The following is a 24,531-nucleotide window of genomic DNA, read 5'->3' as shown; positions in this document are numbered from 1 at the left end:
AATTAGCCACATTATGCCACATTCAAGTTAGCCTGCTGTTTTTTATGAGACACTTTAGTATGATTGACTGATTGAACATCCATAAGAGTACTCCCACGTTTTAGTACAACCACCGCTTGAAGAAAGACCCCCAAGATTCGTACTGAAAAGGTCTCTGTTGGTATATATAGCTAAAATGCCCAAGTTTGAACCTTGAAATTTATGGCCAAGGAAATTACAAATTGGTTGCAATACCAACATATTTCTGCTAACAAATCAAAGTTCCAAGGTGTCTTGTAAGTACCGATGAAAATAATATCAGAGACTCAAATATCCTAAGATGAAACTAGCACTAATCTACCGATCAAGAGCCATGTTCAAGATGTTACCATGTTTTGTACAATTGAGACCCTGGGGGATTCACTACTAGTTTTAGGGAGACATCACCAAATTTCCTTTACCGACCCCTGTATACAAGACCCTCTGTAAAATCTCTCTTTTTGCCCCCAATTGTAGACTCACGTGATACCAGACAATAACCCTTGGTTAATACCCAGATTGAGATCCATGCAACATTTAAAATCAACATCCTATGAAATGGAAAAAAGAGATGCATCAGATAACAAAATAAGTTTGCCATAGACCATGAAAATTGATCACCCAAAACACTTTTCCTAGCGTCCAAACTACATTAACCATGAATATTCATGCAACTGAGATTGTCCTATGAAATGGAAAAGAATCAAAAATCAAAAAATTAGACACCATGTAAGCAAGCAACTATCCTAGAGTCCAAAACATAACCATGGATATTGACATAAGCTAATATTGTCCTATGAATCGGAAAAGAATCAAAGCAAAAGCAACATAAGCGCGACATCTGAAAATACCAAAACAAAAACCAATTGTTTAATAGTCATAGTTACATGGAATGAGAAACGGAAACAAGAATGGCAAGCCCATGTAAGACAGAAATGGCTTGCTCTTTGCAACGGCACGGATTAGGAAGGGCTTCTTATAGTTATATTTTGTAGGTAACCTTCATAAATCCATTTAAAAACATCACAATGGAAACAAGAAACAGGTGACTTTGAAAACAGAGTTTCCAATCCAATAAGCCCCCAAACAGAGTTCCCATGTTACTATGTCAATAGCAATCGTTTGTCTAGGACAATGTACTCATCCTTCTTTTGAACAAGAAACTACCCTTGGGAAATAGTAACAAAGGAAAGCTAGCATCAAATATTAAAAAATTTATGGTATGCTGGCATTCCCGGTAAACTGATGGATTAAAGTGTCACTAGCTTTCGCAATATCTGCAAGCAAAAATAACCTCATCAAGAGTGGCTATGCATGACGTCTAAAAACAGCTTCTGAATCAAACAAGAATTGAACATCATCTTGCAAATTTTACTAAGTGTGTGCTCAAAACATTTTTCTCCTTGAAAACTTTCAGAGCATTGAATACCTCAACGTTTAAGCTTTACCTATGACCATACATTTTCAAAAAATTTCTTCTGTCGTTGCCAATAGGAGACAGGCCTGTTGTAAATTTGAGATACCGACCATTCCCCTCGATGGGGCCTCGATCTAGCACCTCCACTTTGTCAGGAATTTTTTGAGAATATCTTGGATGATATATTGTTAATAGAATTGTTTCCAAATCTCAATCCTAGCCTTCGCAGGCTTCAGAATAAACAGCCCTTCGTGTTACCTTCTCAATCCCTAATCACCGTGGAACGGGAAATAGACTTGGACAATTATTATAGCCAAAAATGCATTAGATTTATTAGTTTCTATAAAGGTGACGTCATTCGATTTGGAGCTCTGTGAACACCCACCCAGATTCAACATCTTAAGGGTATTTTTTGTAGATGATGACTAAGGACAGCTTACGCTCCCGAGTCCCAAAATAAAGGATGGGTTACATTGCTCCTCTATATTTCTCAACAGCCTTCAATGGAAGGCAATGAGGAAGGCTTAAAGGAGTAGATCTGAGCATATTCCTAGTAGCATCAGTCGGTGTATTCTTTTGCAGCAGCAGAGTTTGGATTTTTGGAACCTGGTCTACACATTGTAGGTTAGATGCTGGCCTATCTCATGCATTTATCTACAGCTTTTGGTCCTTCCTCCCTGATTTGCAGATCACCCGCCGTATACTCTACTTCATATGGTTGATGGTTCATGGTGGTTTCCCAATGGGGACCTGGCAATGGCCATGAGCGGGCAACTATTTCCCACATGCGCCAGATGCTCTCTCTCTCTCTCTCTCTGAAACCCTAGCAGCTCCTGCTTCGCTGACCTCCCCCTGGGCGAGGGTCTGCCCTGCGGGGGGGTCCCCGGCTCTACCCAGAGTTGCCCTACTCCAGCTCCAGCTCCAGCAGCTCCGCGTCACGGCTCCAGCAGCGCCGCCGCCTTGTTCCGCCACTGTCGCACTACCCCCTGCTCCAGCGGCGTCCTCACGGGCTCCCTCCCATACCCTCACACTGTCCCTGCATCCCCTCACGGGCCCCCTGTTCCGCCCACGGACTCCCTCCCATACCCGCCCCCGTCTCCTCGCTGTCCTGCACTTCAAATTTTCTTTACCTTCAAGCTTACACAGTGTCATATTAAAACTCCTAAGCGGCCTTTCCCACCCCGAGCCTACGGACAGCCCACCTTTGGGTCTTCTAAACAACAGCGATGGCCACTCGAGCTTCATCCCGCAGCAAGCTCACTTTCGCAGGGGTTGTAGCAACACCCCCGAAGCAGGACAACGTCGTCAGCCTTCAAAATGAAGTCGGAAAGCTTCACAAGGAGAATGAGGAGCTCAAGCTAAGACTTGCTACCATCGAGACACGGCTTGGCGCAATGGAAAACTACAAGAAAGAAGAGATGGAAGAGATGGAAGTCAAGTTCAACAAAACAAAGGCGGAAGTGCAGACCATACTCACGAAGGAGGGTCAAAAATCAAGTGCACGAAGTAATCTTTCGCAAGGTCGAAGACCGTGGCATCCATGCTACGCGAGCGACAACAACAAGAGGACATCTCCCTCAATGTTCGCATCGGCGGGCTCCCAAGTGACTGGAAAGGGGAGGGAGATCACAAGTTTCACGAGTGCTTTGCCCGTATCCAAGCAGTAACCCCTTTGGTACAATGGGATCCAGCAACAATCACCTTTCTTGCACATGAGCATCGCACCAATCAGGCAATCCTCACTTTCAAGACCAAGGTGGATCGAATCGAACTCCTTGAACAATCAAGGCTTCTCAAGAATACTAAAATTTGGTTTGCAGAAGATCTCACACCCGCCCAACTCAAACAAAAAAAGGCAGAACTCCAGAAGATGCGAGAAGCACGCACAGCAGGGAAATGGGCAGTCTATCGAGGAGGTAAAGCCATTATCCAGGAGTTGCGAACTCCCAAGCCGGCTCCCTCCTCACCTTCCCGTTCTTTTTTTTTCCGAGAAAAAGATCCTTCTATTATTTACTGAAACTGCCCATAGGGCTACAACCACCTCTTCAAGAGAGGGCTACAACAACCATGATGGGAGACTCTCCCAATGAAAAAACCAGTATATGTACAATGGGGCTAAATCAAGAAATGGGGGGAGGGAAGAGCCACACAGGTGGTCGGTAGTGCCATCGGAGTACACCCTGGACCATGGTGTATAAAGGCCCAGGACGCCAGAGTCGAAGGAAAGCCTCTCGACGCTCCCGCATGCGGTCGGAGCTGCCCTGGAGTCCCTCAAGCTGTCCTCTGAGAGTATGGATCAGCTCTAGCCAAAAATCGCGAGCAGTCTCTGCCGGTGGCAGAGGGCAAGCCTCAAAGATGCGGAAGCAACGGGCCCGCCAGATGAACCAGAGTGTCAGGCCACTGATGAGCTCCCAACACTCCTCTCTCACTGCACCACTCCTGTGGAGTAAGCTCTGCAACAGGCTGGAGTGTAGGTCGCCCCTCCTGCATCACTATCATCCTGCTGGTGGAAGATAGCTCAAACTGAAGTGCCGGGCCCGTGAGGGTGGACCAAGCCGCTGCTCCCCAGGTATACTGTCGAGTCGTGGAGAGAGCAGGCATCAGCCGAAGAACTCGTAGCCACACCTGCTGGGCCGAGGGACAATCCCAAAGACAGTGGCGCTGACTCTCCACCAAATGGTCACAAGCTGCACATGCGGCCAAGAGACCACTATGCACTAGCCAGCTCCCAACTGCTGTAGCTCTGTGTGCGACCAGCCACTGAAACAGGGTGACTCGCCTCAGCTATCTGGAGTCCCACAACCTCTCCCAAAAGGCTGCCAAGAACTCAACTGTGAGACCCTCCTCCTGCCAATGAGGTGTTGCAGCGGGGCGGGCCTCTCTCTGTGCTGCTAGTATATGACGTCCCAATCGAACAGTGTACTGAAAGAAAGGGACTCCTCGGTGGTCTGCAAAAGAGAAGGGGTCCCTCCATAGCCACTCACCAGGATCCCACTGTACTCGTGCCAGTGGACAGCACTCCCAAGCCCACAGCCTCCAGTGTCCAATCTCGAGCTGCTGGGTCAGGGTCTATGACACAAGTCCTCCCACAGATGCCCACTACTCGGATCCTCTGAAAACAGCACTCTGCTACCTGCGGGGCCTCTACTGTAACTCGTTGTGGGCATCCCCCACCCTGAAGCTCGAAGAAAAGGGCTGGGACAGGCCCTGACTGAGATGAGACCCTCTAGTCGTGTGAAGGCTCCCATCCACCGGGGTGCTACTGGCTCGAGAGGCGTGAGCCACTCAGCTGGAATTGACTCTGAGATGTCCTGACACATGCTCTGCACCCCTCTCATGCCTTGTAGCTGGAGACCCTGCACCTCCTCTGACAAACCTGTGAACTCTAGCCAGCCACCTAAAGAGCGCGCTGGACCTGCTGCCATGGGACCCTAGGAAACATGAGGCCGACTACGAACCAAGTAGCCTCTCTGAGTGCTAACCATGGGGTTCCAGACGAGGGGCTGCCGTAGGCGCTCCTCCGTGCACGTAGGCCGTCTATGCTCCAGGCCACGCCGCAAGAGCTCCCAAGATCGAAGCAAACTCACAGCGAAGCTGTCCTCCAGTCTCCTGCTCAAACCAACTTTGTGCATCTCTGTAAAGATCCATCTGGTCGAAGGTTGCCAAGGGCCTCCTGCCTGAGGCACCCTAGCACGAAGCCTCTGTAGCAAGAACTCCTTCCAGGGCTCCTCACTTGGAAGAAGTCCTCTGACGATGAACTTCCCAAGAAGGGCTCTGCTCTGCTGTGCTGGATCAATGATCCCAAGCCCTCCCTCTGAACAAGGAAGAGTGATGACCTGCCAAGCCACCTTGGCTTGGGCTATCTGAGTGTCACGTCCTGACCAAAGGAGGTTCCTGATCAGCCTCTCTACCTGGCTGATACAAGAACTCGAGAAGATCCATCAGGAAGTGATGTACCACATAGTCGCCAACAACACCTGGTTGGCAACTACTACTCTACCAGCCAAAGAAAGTCGTGCTGAGCTCCAATGTAACAACCTTCTCCTGATAGACAGAAGAAGGGGAGCAATCTGTTGCTCGGGAGACAAGTCCAAACCAACCTGACAACCCAAGAACCGAATTGCAGTCCCTGGGGGAATCCACTTAAAACCCTCTCCTGGAATCCAATCTGACATAGGAGCACTACCAACCAAGAAAGCCACTGTCTTTCTCCAATTGATCAGTGCGCCCGATGCACAACAGAAGGTCTCCAGAGCCTGCTCACACTTGTGAAGGTTGGCCTCCTGGCCATCTAAGTACAAGGCTGAGTCATCGGCAAACTCGGCGTCCAATAGCTCCTCTCCCCGAATAGGGAGTGCTAAGCCCTGTAGACCAACCTGCTGCGACACCAAAAACCTGCTCATCGCCTTCGCATAGAACAGAAAGAGGAAGGGGGCAAGAGGACAGCCCTGCCAGACCGAGTGTGTAAGCATGAAGCGATCACCTCTACCTCCTGCCAAAAGTACCTGACTATAAGCCTGTCTGTACAAGGCTGACACCCCTCTGATCCAAGCATCTGAGAAGCCCATCCTGCGTAGATTGCCCTCCAGAAAGTCCCAGTCAACTCTGTCGTATGCCTTCTCAAAATCGAGAAGACGACTCACAAGGTCCTCACCTCGGAGCCGTGCCAGGGCAAAAGCCTCCCAAAAAGTAAAGATGTTGTCAAGGATACTGCGTTCCTTGACAAAACCTGTCTGGGTCCCATGTATATACTATAAGGCTCTCTAGAAGTGGCTGAATCCTCAAACTCAGAGCCTTGGCAAAAATTTTGTAGGCTGAGTTGAGGATGGTGATGGGGCGCCACTGTCGAATCTCATCCAAGGAGCCACCCTCCTTGGGAATGAGGTAGATCAGGCCCTCACTCATGCTGTCAGGCATCACTCCTGTGTGTAAAATGTACTGAAAAGCACTACAGAGATCTGGGCCAAGCAAGTCCCAGTACTCCAATAAAAAATTGGGAGTCAACCCATCCTCACCTGGACAGCTACCACGGGGGAGGGCCCTAAGAGCCGTGTGCAACTCCTCAAGCTGAAGTGGCAGCTCAAGTCTCTGACGCATCTCCTCAGTCACAAGACAAGGCATCTGTGCCCAAACCTGCTCCCTACATGCATCCTAACGCTCTGACTGGGGCTCTGCAGACAGTAACTCACGGTAAAAGTCAGTAGCAACTGCACGCATATCCTCGGGCTCAGAAGCAACTGACCCGTCGGGCCTCCTCAATTGACTGACCTTGGCATGCGAGTGCCGAGGTCCCACTGCCTCAAAGAAAGCCCCAGTCACTCTGTCGCCCACCTAGGTCCACTGAGATGCCTGTCGGTGGAAAGCAAACTCATGTCGCCTCTCCTCTGTGCTAGCAAGCTCCTGTCGAGCCTGCTGTAACTGCTCCTCCAACCAAGGACTGTCTGGATGCCACTCTTGCATCCTCTGTAACAAAGCAATGCCCCGTCTGAGACGCTGCTCCACCTCTCTCGCTGCCGGCCGGCGAGCCAAAGACTACTGGAGAAAAAAATGGCTAATCTGAGCTAGGCTTGAGGCAACTCTGTCAGCAGGAGAATCCTGCCTGTCCAAGCCCTCTGTCCAGAGAGCCTCTACCCTCTCTTGTGCTGAGTCCAACAAGACCCTCTCTGGGATACGAAGCATCGTGCTTCCACTCCTCTGTCTGTCTGCCACTGTGAGGATCACTGGTGCATGGTCCGAGAAGGAGGTCCCTGTCAGGATGCCCACTGCCAGGATGCCCACTGACCCTTCCAAGTGTAGAAGCGATCTATATCTGCGATAGATTTCTCCTCCCACTTTGTGGTCCGATCGAGAGAAGGCAAGACTGTCTGGGGGCCTCACAAAACCAGAGTGCTGCCACGCATCCGAGACCCTCAGAGTCATACAAAACCTCTCCCAAGCTGCCAACTCGACTCCATGCACAGTAGCATGGCTACCACTAATCCTATCAGAAGGGTCCTCCAACATGTTGAAGTCCCCTCCTATGCACCAATGTTCTGCCTGCGGCAGAGACTCAACTATCTGTGACCAAAACTCTGCATGAGCACTCGCCACATTGGACGCATAGATGTTCAGGAAACCCAACCCACTACGCCACCTTGAACCTGCATAGTAATCCACAAGCCCTGCCTGGCACAATAATCTCTCTGCCCACAATGGCCTGTTGCAAAGAGTTCTCAATAGTCGTATATACCCCCCACCTTGGATGCCTCCAGATCCAAAAGAAGCTGACCAAAAAGTATCATATCGTCCATGGAAGAGCTGACCACAACGTCTAATGTGGCTCTCACACAGATGGTGCTCCTGAAGCATAAGGAGATCAATCTCTCCTCCCACAAGGCAACGCTGAAGCTCCTGACGCAGTCGGCCCCGTTGACGCTGAAACTGGGGCCCACCTACTCCGTGCACATTCCATGAGACGATCCTCATGGGGAGCGAGAGAGAACAGATGCTGCCGCAGCAGTCGAGGGTGAAGCTGGGGTGGGGGCTGGAGCAGGGATCTCCTCCTGCTCAAGAGGACCAAATCGGTTCCCCGTGGGAACCCACTGCTGCTGAGTAGGCGCCTGAGGACCACTATGAGTGCCAGGCTGACGCTGTGGCCCTTGTCGTCGTCTACCACGGGCCTGCTGTCATCCCTCCTCCACTAGAGCCCCAGGCTCAGAGGGTGGCTCTACATGTGTGCGCTGTGTCTCTGTCTGTGTCTGTTGGCCAGCCCTTGCAGGCTGGGGCTAGGGCTGAGACTGTGGTGTAGGTTGAGGCCTCCTCCGTTGGACAAGCCTTCGCTAGATAGCCCATCTGTCGACAAATGAAGCACTGGTTCGGGAGGCCCGAATACTCCACACTATGTCTAAACCAACCCCCGCTCACCCGAGGCAGAAGAATAACCTTCGGGAGTGTGTGGGTGTCTCTGACCAAAAAGCGAACCGAGGGAATGCCAGCCGCCTTGGCCGCTACTGAGGCTGCCGTGCGAGGTGTCTCCAAGACAGTCCCAATGGCTGAGCCGATCCTGGATAAAAGTGGTGAGTACTCCCTCCGCAAACTCGGAAAGCAGATCGAGATAGGGATATCTGCCTCCTCTACTAGAACATCCGAAGCAGGGTCGAAACCATGTCTCCACTGTCAAAAGTGGGCACGTGCTGCTCGGATGGTCAGTGGACTCATGGCGATGACCTTGGACGCCATCTCGGAGGTCTCAAACTCGATCTGATAGTAACCTCGTCCGAGAATCTGTACGTCCAAGATCTTGCCCACCTCTGCGAGAAGGCGGGCCTGGCGAAGGTCACGCAGCTCTCCTCTGCTAGGTCGGGTGCCGAGAATCTTGCAGATGATAGAAGTCGCCTGCAAACGCTCTACCTTAGCGGCTAGGCTCGTTTGCTCTGTCGGACGAAAGAGCAAGTCGAATGGTGGGCTCAACGGAGTCGGGCGAGGAGGCTTCGGAGGAGTCCCTCTGGGGCGGAGCATGAGCCTCCATTAGGGTCTGCTGCTCTGAAGGAAAAGGGAGGGCGAGAAGGCTATCGCTTGAGAACTCGGCAAGAAGAATCCAACGGTGAATCGACTGCAAGGCAATTCAAGCGAGGCCTTCGGGGCCGCGAAAATGCGCAAAGGGTGGGGGTGCGGTGTGTGTGTGTGTGGGGGGGGGGGGGGGGGAGGGAGAGGAAAAGGACGACTGGAATGGCGTGGGCAGCGGGCAACGAACGAGAGGGGACAGCGGGCAGGACTGCACGCTGGCTGGGTGCAGGCTCAGCAGCGCTCGGGGGGTAGACAGCGCGCAGGCAGGGGAAGAAGCGGGGGACAACGCGCGGCAAAGACAGCACGCAGCGCGAGTGCGAAGGGGGGGAGAGGAGAGCAATGGAGAGGGGGGGAGGCAGGAGCATGCGGGGGAGGGGGAGCGCGCGGGAGCAGCAGCAAGCATCAATTTTCACCTTCCCCTTCTTAGTTTTGTTCATTTTAACTTTTCCTTTTGACACCTCTTTGGACCCTCAATCCTTAACTAAGATGTATCTCATGATCCCCTTGTTTAGAAGAACCCCTTTGTAATGTTTTGATTTCGGTCCCATGGGGCATATCTGACCTCCGCGGACGATAATTCAATCTCTCTCTCTCTCTCTCTCTCTCTCTCTCTCTCTCTCTCTCTCTCTCTCTCTCTCTCTCTCTCTCTCTCTAAGGAAAGGAGGCTGACTCTATCTGACCTCCGCGGACGATAACTCAATCTCTCTCTCTCTCTCTCTCTCTCTCTCTCTCTCTCTCTCTCTCTCTCTCTCTCTCTCTCTCTCTCTCTAAGGAAAGGAGGCTGACTCTATCTGACCTCCGCGGACGATAACTCAATCTCTCTCTCTCTCTCTCTCTCTCTCTCTCTCTCTCTCTCTCTCTCTCTCTCTCTCTCTCTCTCTCTCTCTCTCTCTCTCTCTCTCTCTCCAAGGAAAGGAGACAGCACGCAGCGCGAGGGCGAAGGGGGGGAGAGGAGAGCGATGGCAAGGGGGGGAGGCAGGAGCAGGCGGGGGGGGGAGCAGCAACGAGCATCAATTTTCACCTTCCCCTTCTTAGTTTTGTTCATTTTAACTTTTCCTTTTGACACCTCTTTGGACCCTCAATCCTTAACGGAGATGTATCTCATGATCCCCCTGTTTAGAAGAACCCCTTTGTAATGTTTTGATTTCGGTCCCATGGGTCATATCTGACCTCCGTGGACGATAATTCTCTCTCTCTCTCTCTCTCTCTCTCTCTCTCTCTCTCTCTCTCTCTCTCTCTCTCTCTCTCTCTCGAAAGGAGGCTGATTCTATTGAAAATATCCCAAACGCCCAAATGGTGCCTATTCTGAGAGCAAATACATCACTGTTTACATAGAACGCCCTTAGGCATCAAAACGAAAAACTGTAAAACGAGATACAAATAGGCACATGGCCAAACGGAGAAGACTAAGTTCCAAGGGAAAACCCTCTCCTAAAAAGAGTAATAAGTGCCCTTGCAAGCTAAGTGGACAGAAGATGGCAGTAGTCTCTAAAAGATACGCACTTCGACCAAAAGCTCATTCAGCAACTGTCAATCAAGAACCGGAGCCACTAAAAGCCACCAGCGGTGCAGATGACTGTGTGCAACTATGAGAAGCTCGGTGTTGGACAAATGCCCGCCAACTGGTAAAACCTGACAACAAAAGCTAATGGAACAAGAATGGAAGGTAGAGAGCAGTTGCTCATCAAGGTGAGGGTGAAGAGGCAACTGACATCAATCACCAAGATACTTCAGCAGGATGGCACAAGGTGTGTGACAAAGCACTGCACCGGAGCAAACAAGGAGCTTTCATCCAAAAGAGCGACCAGTCCACTTGCTGAAGGTGGCTCCTGAAGACCATAGCTGAAGAGGGAACTCCAGGGAGACAATGCAAGAGGCTTTGTCAAGTGAAAAACGTCCGAATAATCCTGGGAGAGCAAGGAGAGAGAAGAGCAGCTTTCCAACCACCAAACAAGCCAGCAACCAGCAAGCAACAACAGCAATCGAAGCCAAAACAACAAAACCCTCCAAAAACCCCAACCAAAAGAGGAAAATAAACATAGGATTTACGAAAATTAACTTTGAGGCATGCCGCCAATCCAAACAAGTGAAGAGTATGCATAATTTGCTCCACATAATCATAGTGATTGTGAGGCATAAATAAAGAGTTATCCGCATAGGCATGGCCGATAAAGTGTTGCCATGCAATCTGCTAGTGGAAGTCAAGGAATCCAAATACATAAGCAGGGGGTAAGTAGCGATTGCATAAAGCAAAGAACATAGAGGACATCCTTACCTTACTGAACGTCCCAGAGGCCGAGAGTCTGTGAGAAATCCATCCAATAGACGTGCAAAAGTGCTATGTGCACACAAGAAAAATACCACGCGGAATAGCTTAGGCCCAAATCCCAACTATTGCATGGTATCTGAAATGTAGTCCCAAAGAACAGTATCAAGGCCTTCTCAATGTCAACATGCATGACTCCATTCCAATGATAACCTCTCACCTGCCTCCTCCAAGGGCCCAGTAGTATTATCGACAAGGCTTGGTGCATTATTAAAATCCCCACTGAGAAATGTATTGGAACACCAACACTAGGAGACGACACTCCACAATCATGCCCTATCAGCAGATGTTGTGTGTGCATATAATCCGCCAAATTCAAAGACTTCCCCATTAAAAATGCATTGGATGACCATCCATCTCCCAGCTGGGTCATTGAAAACCAAGGTCGGGAATTGCTCATGTCGAACAAGCATAAGCACTCCAGAATAGTCAGTTGATTCTACATAAGCTATCCAATAGCCTGCAAAGTAAGAAGTTTGTCCAAACCAAAGGTGCTTCAGCTTCCACCTCGACAGCTCGGGCGAATAAAGGCAAAAGGAAACAATCACAATTGCCTACACTTCTTGCTTCTCCGAATGCCAAAGATAAAGGCAAAGAACAAGTTTCAACCTCTAAGGCTTGGATAGTGCCAAAGAAAACAGTTAAAGCACACACTCTAGCATCGTCTCACGACTATGCGCCCCCATTGAAAAAGCAGCAAAACTCTCTCTCTCTCTCTCTCTCTCTCTCTCTCTCTCTCTCTCTCTCTCTCTCTCTCTCTCTCTCTCTCTCTCTCTCTCTCTCTCACACACACACACACACACACACATACATAAAATCAAGAACCAAGAAACAAGGGAACAAGAGAAAGAAAAGAGCAATAAAAGGAGCAAAAAGAAAACAAACCCGAAACAAGCATGGCACCGACTAGGTAGTTGGACCAACGAAGGGAGAAACACCCAAACAATTGTCAGGAGTCTGCAACGCAATGAGGAGGATGACTCATATGGGAGGCGAGGTTGCACAAGCAACCTTCTCTAGGCAGAGACTGAGGTCCTGACGGGCTTCATGTTGATGGATGATAGGCGGCACCTCCGAAAGCGGGAACTTGACAAAAGAAGAGAGGGAGGTGGCTTCAAATTGGGTCTACACATAAGGTGCCGGCGGCACAACAAAAGCCAGTTAGGGCAGCACAGCAGGCAAAGGTTGCGAAGCTAAGACCTCCAAGGGCAATGACCAAGGCATGGTAGGCTAAATCTGGAGGTTGCGGGGTTTGCAGTAGGGCAAATGCACACTCCAAGGACAACGAGCAAGCCATGGTGGGCTAAATCTGAAGGCTCTGAAGTAAAAGGTCGAGGGTAGCAAGGGGCAACAGGTGCGGCCAAGGGACTGCAAGGGCGAGGAAGTGTGCGATGAGGACCAGTAGAATGGGTGTCACGTGCACATCTAACCCTATGTGTACGTCGACAAGCTACTTCATGACAAGGGTTCAGTTAGCTTAGGAAGTGTTCTGGCACCTTTGTGAGTCTGTTCGCATTCCGTGCATGTCCAGACACTTAGAGTAGTTGCATTTCCTCTGGTTGCACACACCATGATTGTTAGGAAATAAGACGTAGCTAAATAGATAATTGAGTAGATTACTTAATGGAGAGAGACAGATTTACATACACGATTATAGAGTAGAGAGAGAGAGAGAGAGTACACACGATATACGTGGTTCACCCAATGTGGGCTACGTCCACGGGAAAGTAGCCACTCAATGGCTTTAGTACTTCAAAACAAGAAGTAGTTTACAAAGGGATTATACCCTTAATGGAGCTCCCGCCTTGCTTCACTCTCACCACCTCACACTCACCTTGTTGCATCAACTTCACACTATGAAATGTGTGTAGAAATGGCCTCCTTTTATAGGCCAAAAGGACTGCCCTCTCTTATGAGAGACAGCCATGTGTAGTCGCTCTTGTGCGAATAAGTCCAAATCGGACCCTCCAATCCGCCCATGTGTGGCCGCCCTTGAGAAGACAAGTCCGCTTTTGAATTCGGCCACCGGCCATTGACTTCCGACCACCGGCCACCGGCCATTGACTACAGGCCACAGACCAACCGACCGGTTGTTTTCCGACCACTTTCCGATCGCCGTCCGGTCATAATATTCCGACGAAAAGGAATATTCCGGCGAGGGAAAAAAAAACTCTCGGGGGCCTCCACCCCCGAGGCCCCTAAAGTTGCCCTTGATTCTTGTTTGTGAAAATTTTGGTTTCCGGTGAGTGATTTTCCTTCACGCACGATGGCTTCTCCTCATAATGGGGGCCTTACAAATGTGCGCTTTTACCACAGAAAATTACAAGGGTAAATCAGGCTCCATACTTAACAATCTCCCACTTGGAGACTGATCTCCAAACCAAACCTGTGAGGACTACTTTCCATTCTGGCTTCTTATCCTTGAATGCCGATTGAAGATGAGCAAAAACTCAACTTCTCCTTGTTGACCACCTTTGTAAACATGTCTGCAGGATTTTCACTTGTATGCACCTTTCCTAGCTTTAGCTGTCCCTCTTCCAAAAGAGTGCGTATGAAGTGATATCTCACATCAATGTGCTTTGTCCTTGAATGAAAGGCTGAGTTCTTTGCAAGATGGATAGCGCTTTGGCTGTCACTGTACAAGACACAATTGTCTTGTTTGAATCCAAGCTCTTCTAAGAATCTGTGAAGCCACAGAATTTCTTTGCTTGCCTCCGTCATTGCTACATACTCTGCTTCCGTGGTAGAAAGTGAAACCACTTTCTGCAGCTTTGAAGCCCAGCTTACTGCTGTGCCTCCAACCATGAACACATAGCCAGTAGTGCTCCTTCGAGTATCTTTGTCACCTGCCATATCTGCATCAGTATACCCTTCTAGAAAAATATCAGTTCCTCCAAAATACAAAGCATTTGTTGTTGTCCCTTTTAGATACCTAAGTATCCACTTCACAGCTTGCCAATGCTCTTGACCTGGGTTGTCCATGAACCTACTCACAACTCCCACTGCATGTGCAATGTCTAGCCTTGTCCAGACCATAGCATACATTAGAGAACCTACCGCTGCAGCATATGGAACTTTAGACATATAGGCTATCTCCTCTTGTGTCTTTGGACACATATCCTTCGTTAGTTTAAAATGACCAGCCAAAGGTGTAGAAACTGGTTTTGCATTTTGCATTGCAAACCTTTCTAGTACCTTCTTGATGTAATCTTCTTGAGATAGCTTTATTGTCTTCTTCGTCCTGTCCCTTGATATTTTCATACCAAGTATCCTCTTTGCAGCACCTAAATCTTTCATTGAAAAAGATTTAGACAGCTCCTCTTTTAGGTCTTTGATGTCCTGCATGTTAGCACTTGCAATCAGCATGTCATCAACATACAACATTAGGATGATGAACTTCCCATCTCCCAAATTCTTCGTGTAGACGCAGTGATCCGAGTTGCATCTTGTGAATCCATGATCCAACATCCATCGATCAAACTTCAAGTACCATTGTCTTGATGCTTGCTTTAAACCATACAGGCTCTTCTTTAATCTGCAAACCATTTTCTCCTTACCTTTTACTTCATACCCCTTTGGTTGAAGCATGTAGATTTCCTCCTCTAAGTCACCGTGAGGGAATGCCGTATTTACATCCATTTGCTCGAGATTTAAATCATGAGCAGCCACAAGGCTTGAGACAAGCCTAATTGAGTTCATTCTTACAACAGGAGAAAATATTTCATTGAAGTCAATATCTTTCTTTTGAGAAAACCCTTTTACCACAAGCCTAGACTTGTACCTTTTCTTCCCACCTTCTTCTTCCTTCAGCTTGTACACCCATTTGTTTTGAAGTGCCCGCTTACCTTTAGGCAACTCAACCAACTCCCATGTTTGGTTGCGATGTAGTGAGTCCATCTCCACTTGCATACTCTTCGTCCATTCTTCTTTGGATTCATGTTGCATAGCTTCTTCGTATGATTCCGGCTCTCCAGAATCTGAGATCAAGAGATGGTTGAAGGAAGGAACAAACCTTTCTGGAGGTCTACTTGCTCTTGTAGATCTTCGGGGAATAGGTTGAGGCTCCTCATTTGGTTGACGTTGTTGCACATTGTCACCGTTTGTTGCAGTCCTTGAGTCTTCACCGTCCTCAAGCTCCATGTACTCATCACCTGTTTCTTTTGTTTGTTTTCTTTCCAAGTAATCTTTGTACATATTTTGTTCGTTAAAAATTACATCCCTACTCCTTAAGATTTTACCATCTTCAGGATTCCATAGGCGATACCCAAAGTCACCTTCTCCATAACCAATGAAGAAACACTTTTTGGACTTTGCATCTAGCTTTGATCTTAGGCTTCTATCTATGTGCATGAAAGCCTCACACCCAAACACTTTGAGAAATGCATAATTCACCGGTTTACCTGTCCATGCCTCTTCTGGAACTCCCCCATCCAATGCCGTTGAGGGTGACCGATTGATTAAGTACACAGACGTACTTACAGCTTCCACCCAAAGCTCAAGCGGTAGGCCTGCATGTAGCCGCATGCTTCATGCTCGCTCCATGATTGTCCTGTTCATCCTTTCCAAAATCCCATTTTGTTGAGGTGTCCTTGGGGTTGTCCTTTGCCTCCGAATGCCATTGCTAGCACAAAAGCTTTCAAAAGCTTCGCTACAATATTCGCCTCCATTGTCGGATCTAAGGCATTTAACCTTGGTACCTGTTTCATTCTCCACAAAGGCTTTCCACCTTTGAAATATGGAAAATACATCGGATTTATTCTTCATGACATAAACCCATGTTTTTCTAGTCGCATCGTCTATGAATGTTACATAGTACAATGAGCCACCAAGTGATGGTGTACTTGCTGGACCCCAAACATCAGAATGAACCAACTCAAGTTTTTTTATTTTTCTTTCATTTCCTGATTTTTGAAATTTTACACTCTTTTGTTTACCATAAACACAATCTTCACAGAACTCTAAGTCCACTTCTTTCAAACCTGGTAGAAGCTTCTTTGTTTGAAGGATTTGCATTCCTTTGGCACTCATATGCCCAAGCCGGTAGTGCCACACTGCACTGCCAACTTCTGTAGTTGCTGCACAAGCTGAAGGTTGCGTGCTAACAGTACACAAGTAAAGTGTACCGACCTTTTCTCCCTTGGCAACCACCAAAGATCCCTTTGAGATCTTCCACCGTTTGTTTCCGAATGCAATGTTGTGACCTTCATCGTCCAATTGTCCTGTAGAGATTAAATTTTTGCGAAGAGAAGGAACATGCCTAACATCTTTAAGCTTCCATTCATTTCCGTTAGCAGTTTTGATAGAAACTGTACCTTTGCCGACAATCTCACAAGCTTCATCATCTCCCAAGTATACATACCCAAAATTACCTTTGGTGTAGTCTTGGAAATGTTGCTTGTGTGGTGTCGCATGGAATGAGGCCCTGGAATCTACTATCCAGGAATTAGACACATTGTCTAATGAGAGAATTAGAGCATCTTGCTCTACTTTACCTGCCACATTGGCCTCCGATGTTGGCTTGTTGTCTTGAGACTCTGTCTCCTTCTTCTTCTTGGACCAACAATCCTTCTTGACGTGGCCCTTCTTGCCGCAGTTCCAACATTCAAGAATTGTCTTTGTGCGTGACTTGCTCCGTCTTGAGCGATCACGACCCTTTTGGTTTTTGAACCTCTCCTTAGGCCTTCCTCTTGTTTCTACTGACAATGCAGCACTTGATGATTCTCCTGTGCTTCTCCTTCGCATTTCCTCGCTTAGGAGAACACCCACAACATCATCAAACTTAAGAGTATTTGTGCCAGAAATAGAATTACTTACAGCCATCACAAGGTTGTCCCAACTATCCGGTAGAGATGATAGTATAAGGAGAGCTCGAACTTCGTCATCGAAATTGATTTTCACCGATCGAAGTTGACTTATGTTTGTGTTAAAGTCATTTAGGTGTTCTGCAACTGAACCATTCTTTGCCATCTTTAGATTGAACAAGCGCTTCATAAGAAATACCTTATTGGATGCTGATGGTTTCTCGTAGAAGTCGTCAAGTGACTTCATCAAGTCCTCCGTGGTCTTCATCTCCGAAACATTGAAGGCCACGGTTGACGCCAAGCTTAACCGGATTGTTCCCAGTGCCTTTCGATCAAGGACAATCCATGCTTCATCTGCCATTGTTACGGGCTTCTTCGCAAGACCGCCTAGTGGCAAATAGAGGTCCTTCTGGTAGAGATAGTCTTCAATCTGCATCTTCCAATGTTGGTAGTTTTTGCCGTTGAACTTCTCAATCTTGAGCTTCCCTTCCTTCGCCATAACTCCCACTCAATTCAAGGAATCCTTTCCTTGAGATAATTTAGCTACGAGCAAACCTTGCTCTGATACCAATTGTTAGGAAATAAGACGTAGCTAAATAGATAATTGAGTAGATTACTTAATGGAGAGAGACAGATTTACATACACGATTATAGAGTAGAGAGAGAGAGAGAGAGTACACACGATATACGTGGTTCACCCAATGTGGGCTACGTCCACGGGAAAGCAGCCACTCAATGGCTTTAGTACTTCAAAACAAGTAGTTTACAAAGGGATTATACCCTTAATGGAGCTCCCGCCTTGCTTCACTCTCACCACCTCACACTCACCTTGTTGCATCAACTTCACACTATGAAATGTGTGTAAAAATGGCCTCCTTTTATAGGCCAAAAGGGCTGCCCTCTCTTATGAGAGGCAACCATGTGTAGCCGCCCTTGTGCGAATAAGTCCAAATCGCACCCTCCAATCCGCCCATGTGTGGCCGCCCTTGAGAAGACAAGTCTGCTTTTGAATTCGGCCACCGGCCATTGACTTCCGACCACCGGCCAACCGACCGGTTGTTTTCCGACCACTTTCCGGCCGCCGTCCGGCCATAATATTCCGATGAAAAGGAATATTCCGGCGAGGGGGGGGGAAAAAGTCTCGAGGGCCTCCGCCCCCGAGGCCCCTAAAGTTGCCCCTGATTCTTGTTCGTGAAAATTTTGGTTTCCGGTGAGTGATTTTCCTTCACGCACGATGGCTTCTCCTCATAATGGGGGCCTTACAAATGTGCGCTTTTACCACAGAAAATTACAAGGGTAAATCAGGCTCCATACTTAACAATGATCATCAGATTACAGTCAATATCCATCAAGGGCATTTTACAATGCACAGAACCCATTTTCCCTATTTTAGCCATTTTTCACTTATTATTACTAAGTGACTTTGTTAGGAAACTGGGTAGGGCAAATTGGCTAAGCAGATATATAAGAAAACCTCGCACTAGCACTTTCTGGCAGAAGAAGCAGCAAAGACTCAGTTGTCTGGCAGTGCACCTTCTCAGCAAGACCCCCGGCGGAACAACTTAGCGTTTTTAGCCATCAAGTAAAGACAGCATTTTGCAGTTGCAGATCAGCCCGGCGTTAGCAGACTCACAACAGATTCCCTAGCGTTTTTGCAGCAGACAACAGATCAGCCTAGCGTTTTTGCATTGGCAGATTTCCCTCAGCATTTTCAGATTCCCGATGACAAGTACCCAATTAGCATCAGCGTTTTGCATTTTCAGCAGTTAGATTCCGTACTGCAGCCCCCAAACTTCGCAGATCTCACCTTCCTACACAGCAGATCCTCGCCGCACGGTCAGTCCGCCAAAGTTTGCAGATTCAGCCTACTATTCGCAGATTTCAGCATCTGCGTTTTCAGCGCATCGTCATCGCATCGTCATCGACAAAGAGTCAAAATTCAGCAGATACAAGATTTGCAGATTTCAGCCCCTAGCGTTTTCAGTTTTCAGCCCGTCTTGTCGTCGTCGACATCGTCGGCAAGACCATTGCATTCAGACCATTGTAGAGACTTGTGCAATCAATAGTAGACCTCTCTCGCCATGGAGAGTGGGGCCCTTGGAGGGTTTGACAACATTCTGGTGTCGTATTCTTCTCTCTCTATCTCTCAGTCTCAGTACCTTCATTCACAATGTCTTCCACTTTGTTTGTGATCATTTGCACTCTCTCATTAAAGGAACGGAAGGCTCTCCCTTTCGTAAGTAAAAGAAACCCTGGAGCACAGTTCGGAGCACTCATCTTGAGCAAAGTTCAACATTCACGTCCACTGCACCTTACATTGGTATCAGAGCTTTGGCAGTGTTTTGTATCACTCCAAGAAAGAACCACAAGAATTTTTTTTTGCTTGTTGCCATCGCACGTAACCCAAGTCCTCTCGGGCTGTCTATTCCTAATCGTGTTTTTGAAGAGTGACAGGAAACCCAACAAAGAAGGGTGTCACAAACCAGTGACATGGCATATCCCTAGGGTTGCAGACCGGACACTCTCTCTCTTGCAATGGCAAAAGCTCCCGAATTTTCCGTTGAATGCTAACGTGGCACTGCCGTACGGACTCCCGCAGATTGCGGCGCGATTCACAGAAAAGCAGTATAGACAGATGACGTGGCAACAACGTAAGAATTTCAGCTTTTTGGGCCTGCTTTATTCTACGTAATGTAGAGAGAGAGAGAGAGAGAGAGAGAGAGAGAGAGAGAGAGAGAACTTTATGAAATTGCTTTATTTTACTCAAGAAGGCTTGAGAGTGAATGCTTTTGATTTTGAAGCTTTTGGGGCTCTCCTTTTAGCAACCCTTGTAACCTTTATAAGTGTGGGCACGGCTCCCACTCTGCAAAGCATCTGGAAGTAGAGTCCGAGAGTGAGACCCTCCCACTCCCTTGTACTTTGAGTTGCAGATTAATGAAATACCGAAAGGGGCGCCAGTCTTTGGGGCCAATATCTCTAGGGACGGAACTTCGTCGGGCCATGTCGAATCAATTGTGAACTGTGAACTGTTTTGAAGTGAATTCTTGTCCAGTGTCGTGTCGCGGTAGAATCTTGACTTAGAGTGTCCAAGTTTGTTACAGTGGTATTAGAGCACGGCCGATTTCTCTTCTACCGGGAAATCCGATCCTTTTTCTAGCGACACTTATGGATTCAAATAGAGATCGGTCTACTTCCTCTGCATCTGGAGATGCGGGAAGAGATCATGAAGAAGATTCTCACGAGGAGTATGGCCTGCCTCGGCCTACTCAGGCAAAGATTGAAGAGATGGAGCGTCGATGATTGATTGACGATGCAACAAAGATGATGATAAATTTGCGAAGGACCCGAAATTTGCAAAATTTATGACCCACACCTCCTTCGACGAGGTGCACTCACAGTGGCAGCAAACCACAGAACCACCCCTCAAACCGGCACTCAAGAAACCTCCTACTCCAAGGATGTTTACAAAGCAAAAGAAAGGAACTGACTTCCCGGGTTATTTGGGTCGTCAATCTACTTTTGCCTTGGCAAGAAAGCAAAAAAAGCATGTCACATTTGAAGGAGTACCCAATTCTTCTTCTTCTTCTTCTTCTTCTTCTTCTAACACTTCTTCTAGCTCTTTTGACTCGAGTGAAGAAGACAAGAAAGGAAAAAAGTGAAGCAAAAAGCAAAGCTTCGAAAAGGGCAAGAAAAAGGCAAACAAGTCTAAATCTCGTCCAGTTTCGGATAGTTCTATAGAGGACTCGTCTTCGCATAGTTCGGACTTCGATGACAACAGATTTTATGCAAGGAAGAAGAATTTCTATAAAGCCAACCAGTATGACTTTCTGGAGGATAAAAGCAAGAAACTCCGAGAGTTTAAAGAGGGTGGATAGTCAATTAAATTTGACACGTTTTCTGGATGTCGAGATGCTTCGAAGGCTTTGGCTTTCATACAGCAGTTTGACATAGCTTTCTTTGGAGGACATTACTCAGAGCACTCCAAGATTCGGAGGGCTACCTCTTACTTCAAGGGAAATCCTCAAACTTGGTGGTCCACTCTTCTGTTGAACAAGAAAGCGCTAGTTAAATGGCTGAAATTTAAAAGGCTTTTAATTTCTTCTTGGTTGACTCGGGAGTATGAACGCGATATACGAACTGCTTGGAACCATCTTCGGATGACCAAGAAAGATTCATTGGACGCATATTGCGAGAAATTCTGGAGCTCTTTTCTACAGCCTCTTCATTTAAGAAGATCTCGTTCAAAGAACAGATTGAGCGGTTTACCTTGGGACTTCCTACAGAGATCCGAGATCACTGCTTAGAGCAAAAGTCAGATTCCATTCAGGAACTCGTGAGTCATGCGAAACAGGGTTTTGCCATTCATTCAGGCAGTTTGACCTACCCCACAGATGAAATCATGACACAAAGGACCGAACAGACTTCGAACAATGAAAGTAGAAAAAAGAAGAGCAACCCAGAAAAGAAAGAAAAGGATGCACGACCCAAGCTCACTCCTCGAGAGAGAGCTCTCTACATCAAAGAGGGGAAGTGATTTGGATGCGGTGAAACGGGGCACGTCTCCGAGAAGTGCCCTAAAACGGCACCAAAAGAACAAAACGACAAGGATGAAGACAAGCCTGAGGGTTCAAAAGCAGCTGAGAAAAGTGGAGGAAAAGGCAAGATGAAAGCAGGACCGGTTCCAGATTGCATGGGTATTGACCCAAGCATGATTGACGAGAGTACAGAACTTTGCCGAGCTTGGGGCAAAGTGAAAGACCAAGAAGCCCTGATCTTCTTTGATGAAGGCCAAGGCAAACTTCATTTCGCCTGAATTGGCGGCGCGGCTAGAGATCACACCCGATCAGATGGGACCACTAGCAAAGGCAGTCTAGCGGCACCCGGCAGGGACGTAGCCATTACACCTATCATTGGCAAACGTTGGTTGCATTGTCAGGGTTATTTGGGGCACGAGGACTTCTCTGTAGAAAGCCATCTTCGTGCCCAACTCCTGTGCTGGCTGTATCCATGTCCTCGTGGTGTCTAACTGAGTCAGGTCCTGGCGGATGAACTTGGTGATCTCGGATTGTGTAAGAGTCAGAGAGGGTGCATCCAGTGAGTACTGGAAGGGGGGCAATCTGTCTATACTGAACTCATGCGCATGGAACCATGATGTCATCTCCCCATACCAACATGCTGTATCTCCTTGCATGGCTTACTGTCGAGAGGACTCAAGTGCAAGGCGGGCGTATCTGTCTCTGGGAAGTTCCCACATGCGGTGTATGGAGACAAATCTGGTGAGTGCCTCAACCACTAGTGGGGGGGCAGCTAGCTCTACTCGGATAATGGCACGTGGTACTAAAGCCTTGGCTCTAATGAGCCGCGAGATCATAGAGCCCAAGGGCTTCTCCATGTCCCCCCATCATCAGTGCGACCTGTCCTCCCGTGATGATCCAATGAAGGCCCCCATATCTCAACTCCATAGAGCAATGCAGAAGCCACCAAAGTGTCAAAGAGCCAGAGCTTCGTCCGACGCTCTTGAAACTCAACCTGTGAACACATCCTCTCCAATCTACCCATGCCGAATGGGCTCTTGTCAATTTAGTCTTTGCTGCTCTACTCAATGAAAATGCTCGTCCATTTAAAACCACTCCAAGGTAAGTGTAAGCATCTGTATATTCCCATGTCTCCTGGCCGTATGTGAATGCGGGCGTTGACCTCTTGATCCACTGTGGGGTGGTATTAAATACCATGACCTTAGTTTTACCAAGGTTGACAGACAAACCACTTTCATCGGCACACCTATGCAAAGCATCCAAGTGACGTTGCATCCCCTCCAGAGAGTCGAAGATCAACACAATATCATCAACATATAACAATAGCGGAATCCATGTCCTTGCCAGCGGTGCACCTCTATCACCATCTCTCTCAATGTAGTCAGAAACCTCATCCATACATACCAAATAGAGTAGGAGAGAGCGGGCAGCCCTGCTTCACCCCAATAGTGGAGTGAACCGGTGTAGATAGACCCTCTGAGGTGCGTACATGCCCTACTACTGATCTGTACAATGCCATGATCCCCCAAATGAGCTATGTGGGTACTCCCATCTCCTGTAATCTGCGCATCAATCTAGCTTTGGGTACTGTGTCAAAAGCTTTGAGGAAGTCCACAAAGTTACAATAGATCCGTCTCCCACGGGATCTGCCCTCCTCGATGATGGCCCTGAGTGTCAAGATATAGTCAAGAGTAGAAAAACCTCTCTTGAACCCTGCCTGCCCAGCTGCATGCATTCCCTCTCTCTCTGCCCATCTACTCAGCAGCTGCTCAAGAATGGATGCGTACAACCGTGCCAATGTGTGTCCAATCATGATAGTGCGATAATTGCCAGGCTCCATAGGGTCTCCTGATTTGAAGATAGGTACAATCATAGATAGGCTCCAAGTATCAGGCAAGCCCTCATACATGGCACGATTAAACATAACTGCTAGAAGCTCTGCTAGTAGATCTCTCGCATGCATGAAATGCTCAGCCACTAAGCCATCATGATCATATGCTCTCCGAGTCCTCATCCTATCAATGGCCTTCTTCACCATCTCAGCAGTGAAAAAAGCACATGTGTGTGGGCATGGATCGAGGGGGGGGGTCGGGAAGGGGCGGCTATCCAGAAACTGTGTACAAAGATGGTACGTACTGACCCCAAGTCTCTGTAGAGGTAATGGCGGGGGGGGGGGGGAAGGGACAGCTCATGAAACAACCGCCATGCCTCACATGAGTCCCGACTCAAGAATAGCTAGTATAGATCCTGCTCTAGTCAAGCAAAAAATGCCCTCTTCTTCCGTCGCACTAGGCGTCGAAAGTCAATCTGTGACTGTCTGTGAGTGATGTCCCCTAAAAGCACTTCTCTCTGAAGTCTAGCTCTAGTCTGCCGGCATTCCTCATCATACCAGCTGTTCCCAGAACGACGTCTCTGCTCAGGCTGCGTGTGTGGGTATGCCTCTACTGCTGCATCATGTAATATCTGTGTCAGTATAGTAGTAAGCTCCTCCAGAGGTCGCCCTAGATTCTTAGTGCATAGGCGTCTGTAGATCCCGTCTATGTATACAGAATCCGTCTCCCGCGTGATGGTGTAGCGAGTAGGGGCTGCTACCTGTTGATTGTGTGCTACACTGAACTGAAAAGAGATGGTCAACGACACAATAGCATGATCCACTGCCACCCCAACAAGTATGGGCCCAACTATGAGATCCTGGATACTAGAGATGAGGCTCGGTTGTTCCATGACATAATCCATTGTGCTGGCTCTATGTCTGTGTGGAAAGCATGTGAAACCTCCCGCAGCGGGAAATCTCTGTAGGCCATTCAAGATGGCCAATCCATGTACAATCCCCATGTCTATCAAGTGCAGTCCATACTCAATATGTTCCCCATCCTATGATAGTCTAGA

At 48.0% G+C, this 24,531-nt stretch overlaps 1 protein-coding gene across 10 annotated transcripts in view; it reads right to left on the bottom strand.

The window, feature by feature from the left end:
* Positions 1 to 866: 866 nt before the first annotated feature.
* Positions 867 to 24,531, bottom strand: part of LOC147450456 (uncharacterized) — a 39,358-nt gene continuing 15,693 nt past the window's right edge. For 8 of the 10 annotated variants that reach the window (XR_015189136.1, XR_015189131.1, XR_015189132.1 and 5 more), the window contains one exon: positions 867 to 1,295. Coding sequence is in view for 2 of the 10 variants with exons in the window: in XM_086519690.1 (XP_086375816.1) it covers positions 1,280 to 1,295 (16 nt within the window). In the remaining 8 variants the exon portion in view is untranslated. Of the gene's footprint in view, positions 1,296 to 11,255; positions 11,767 to 24,531 lie in introns of all 10 variants that reach the window. The other 2 variants (XR_015189137.1, XR_015189133.1) reach the window with 1 other exon arrangement.

Source organism: Adiantum capillus-veneris, chromosome 9 (genome assembly GCF_014529385.1).
Source record: "Adiantum capillus-veneris isolate H3 chromosome 9, ASM1452938v2, whole genome shotgun sequence".
NCBI classification, from domain to species: Eukaryota; Viridiplantae; Streptophyta; class Polypodiopsida; order Polypodiales; family Pteridaceae; genus Adiantum; species Adiantum capillus-veneris.
Note: the sequence above shows the minus strand (reverse complement) of the source record. Positions and strands in the feature narration are given on the sequence as shown.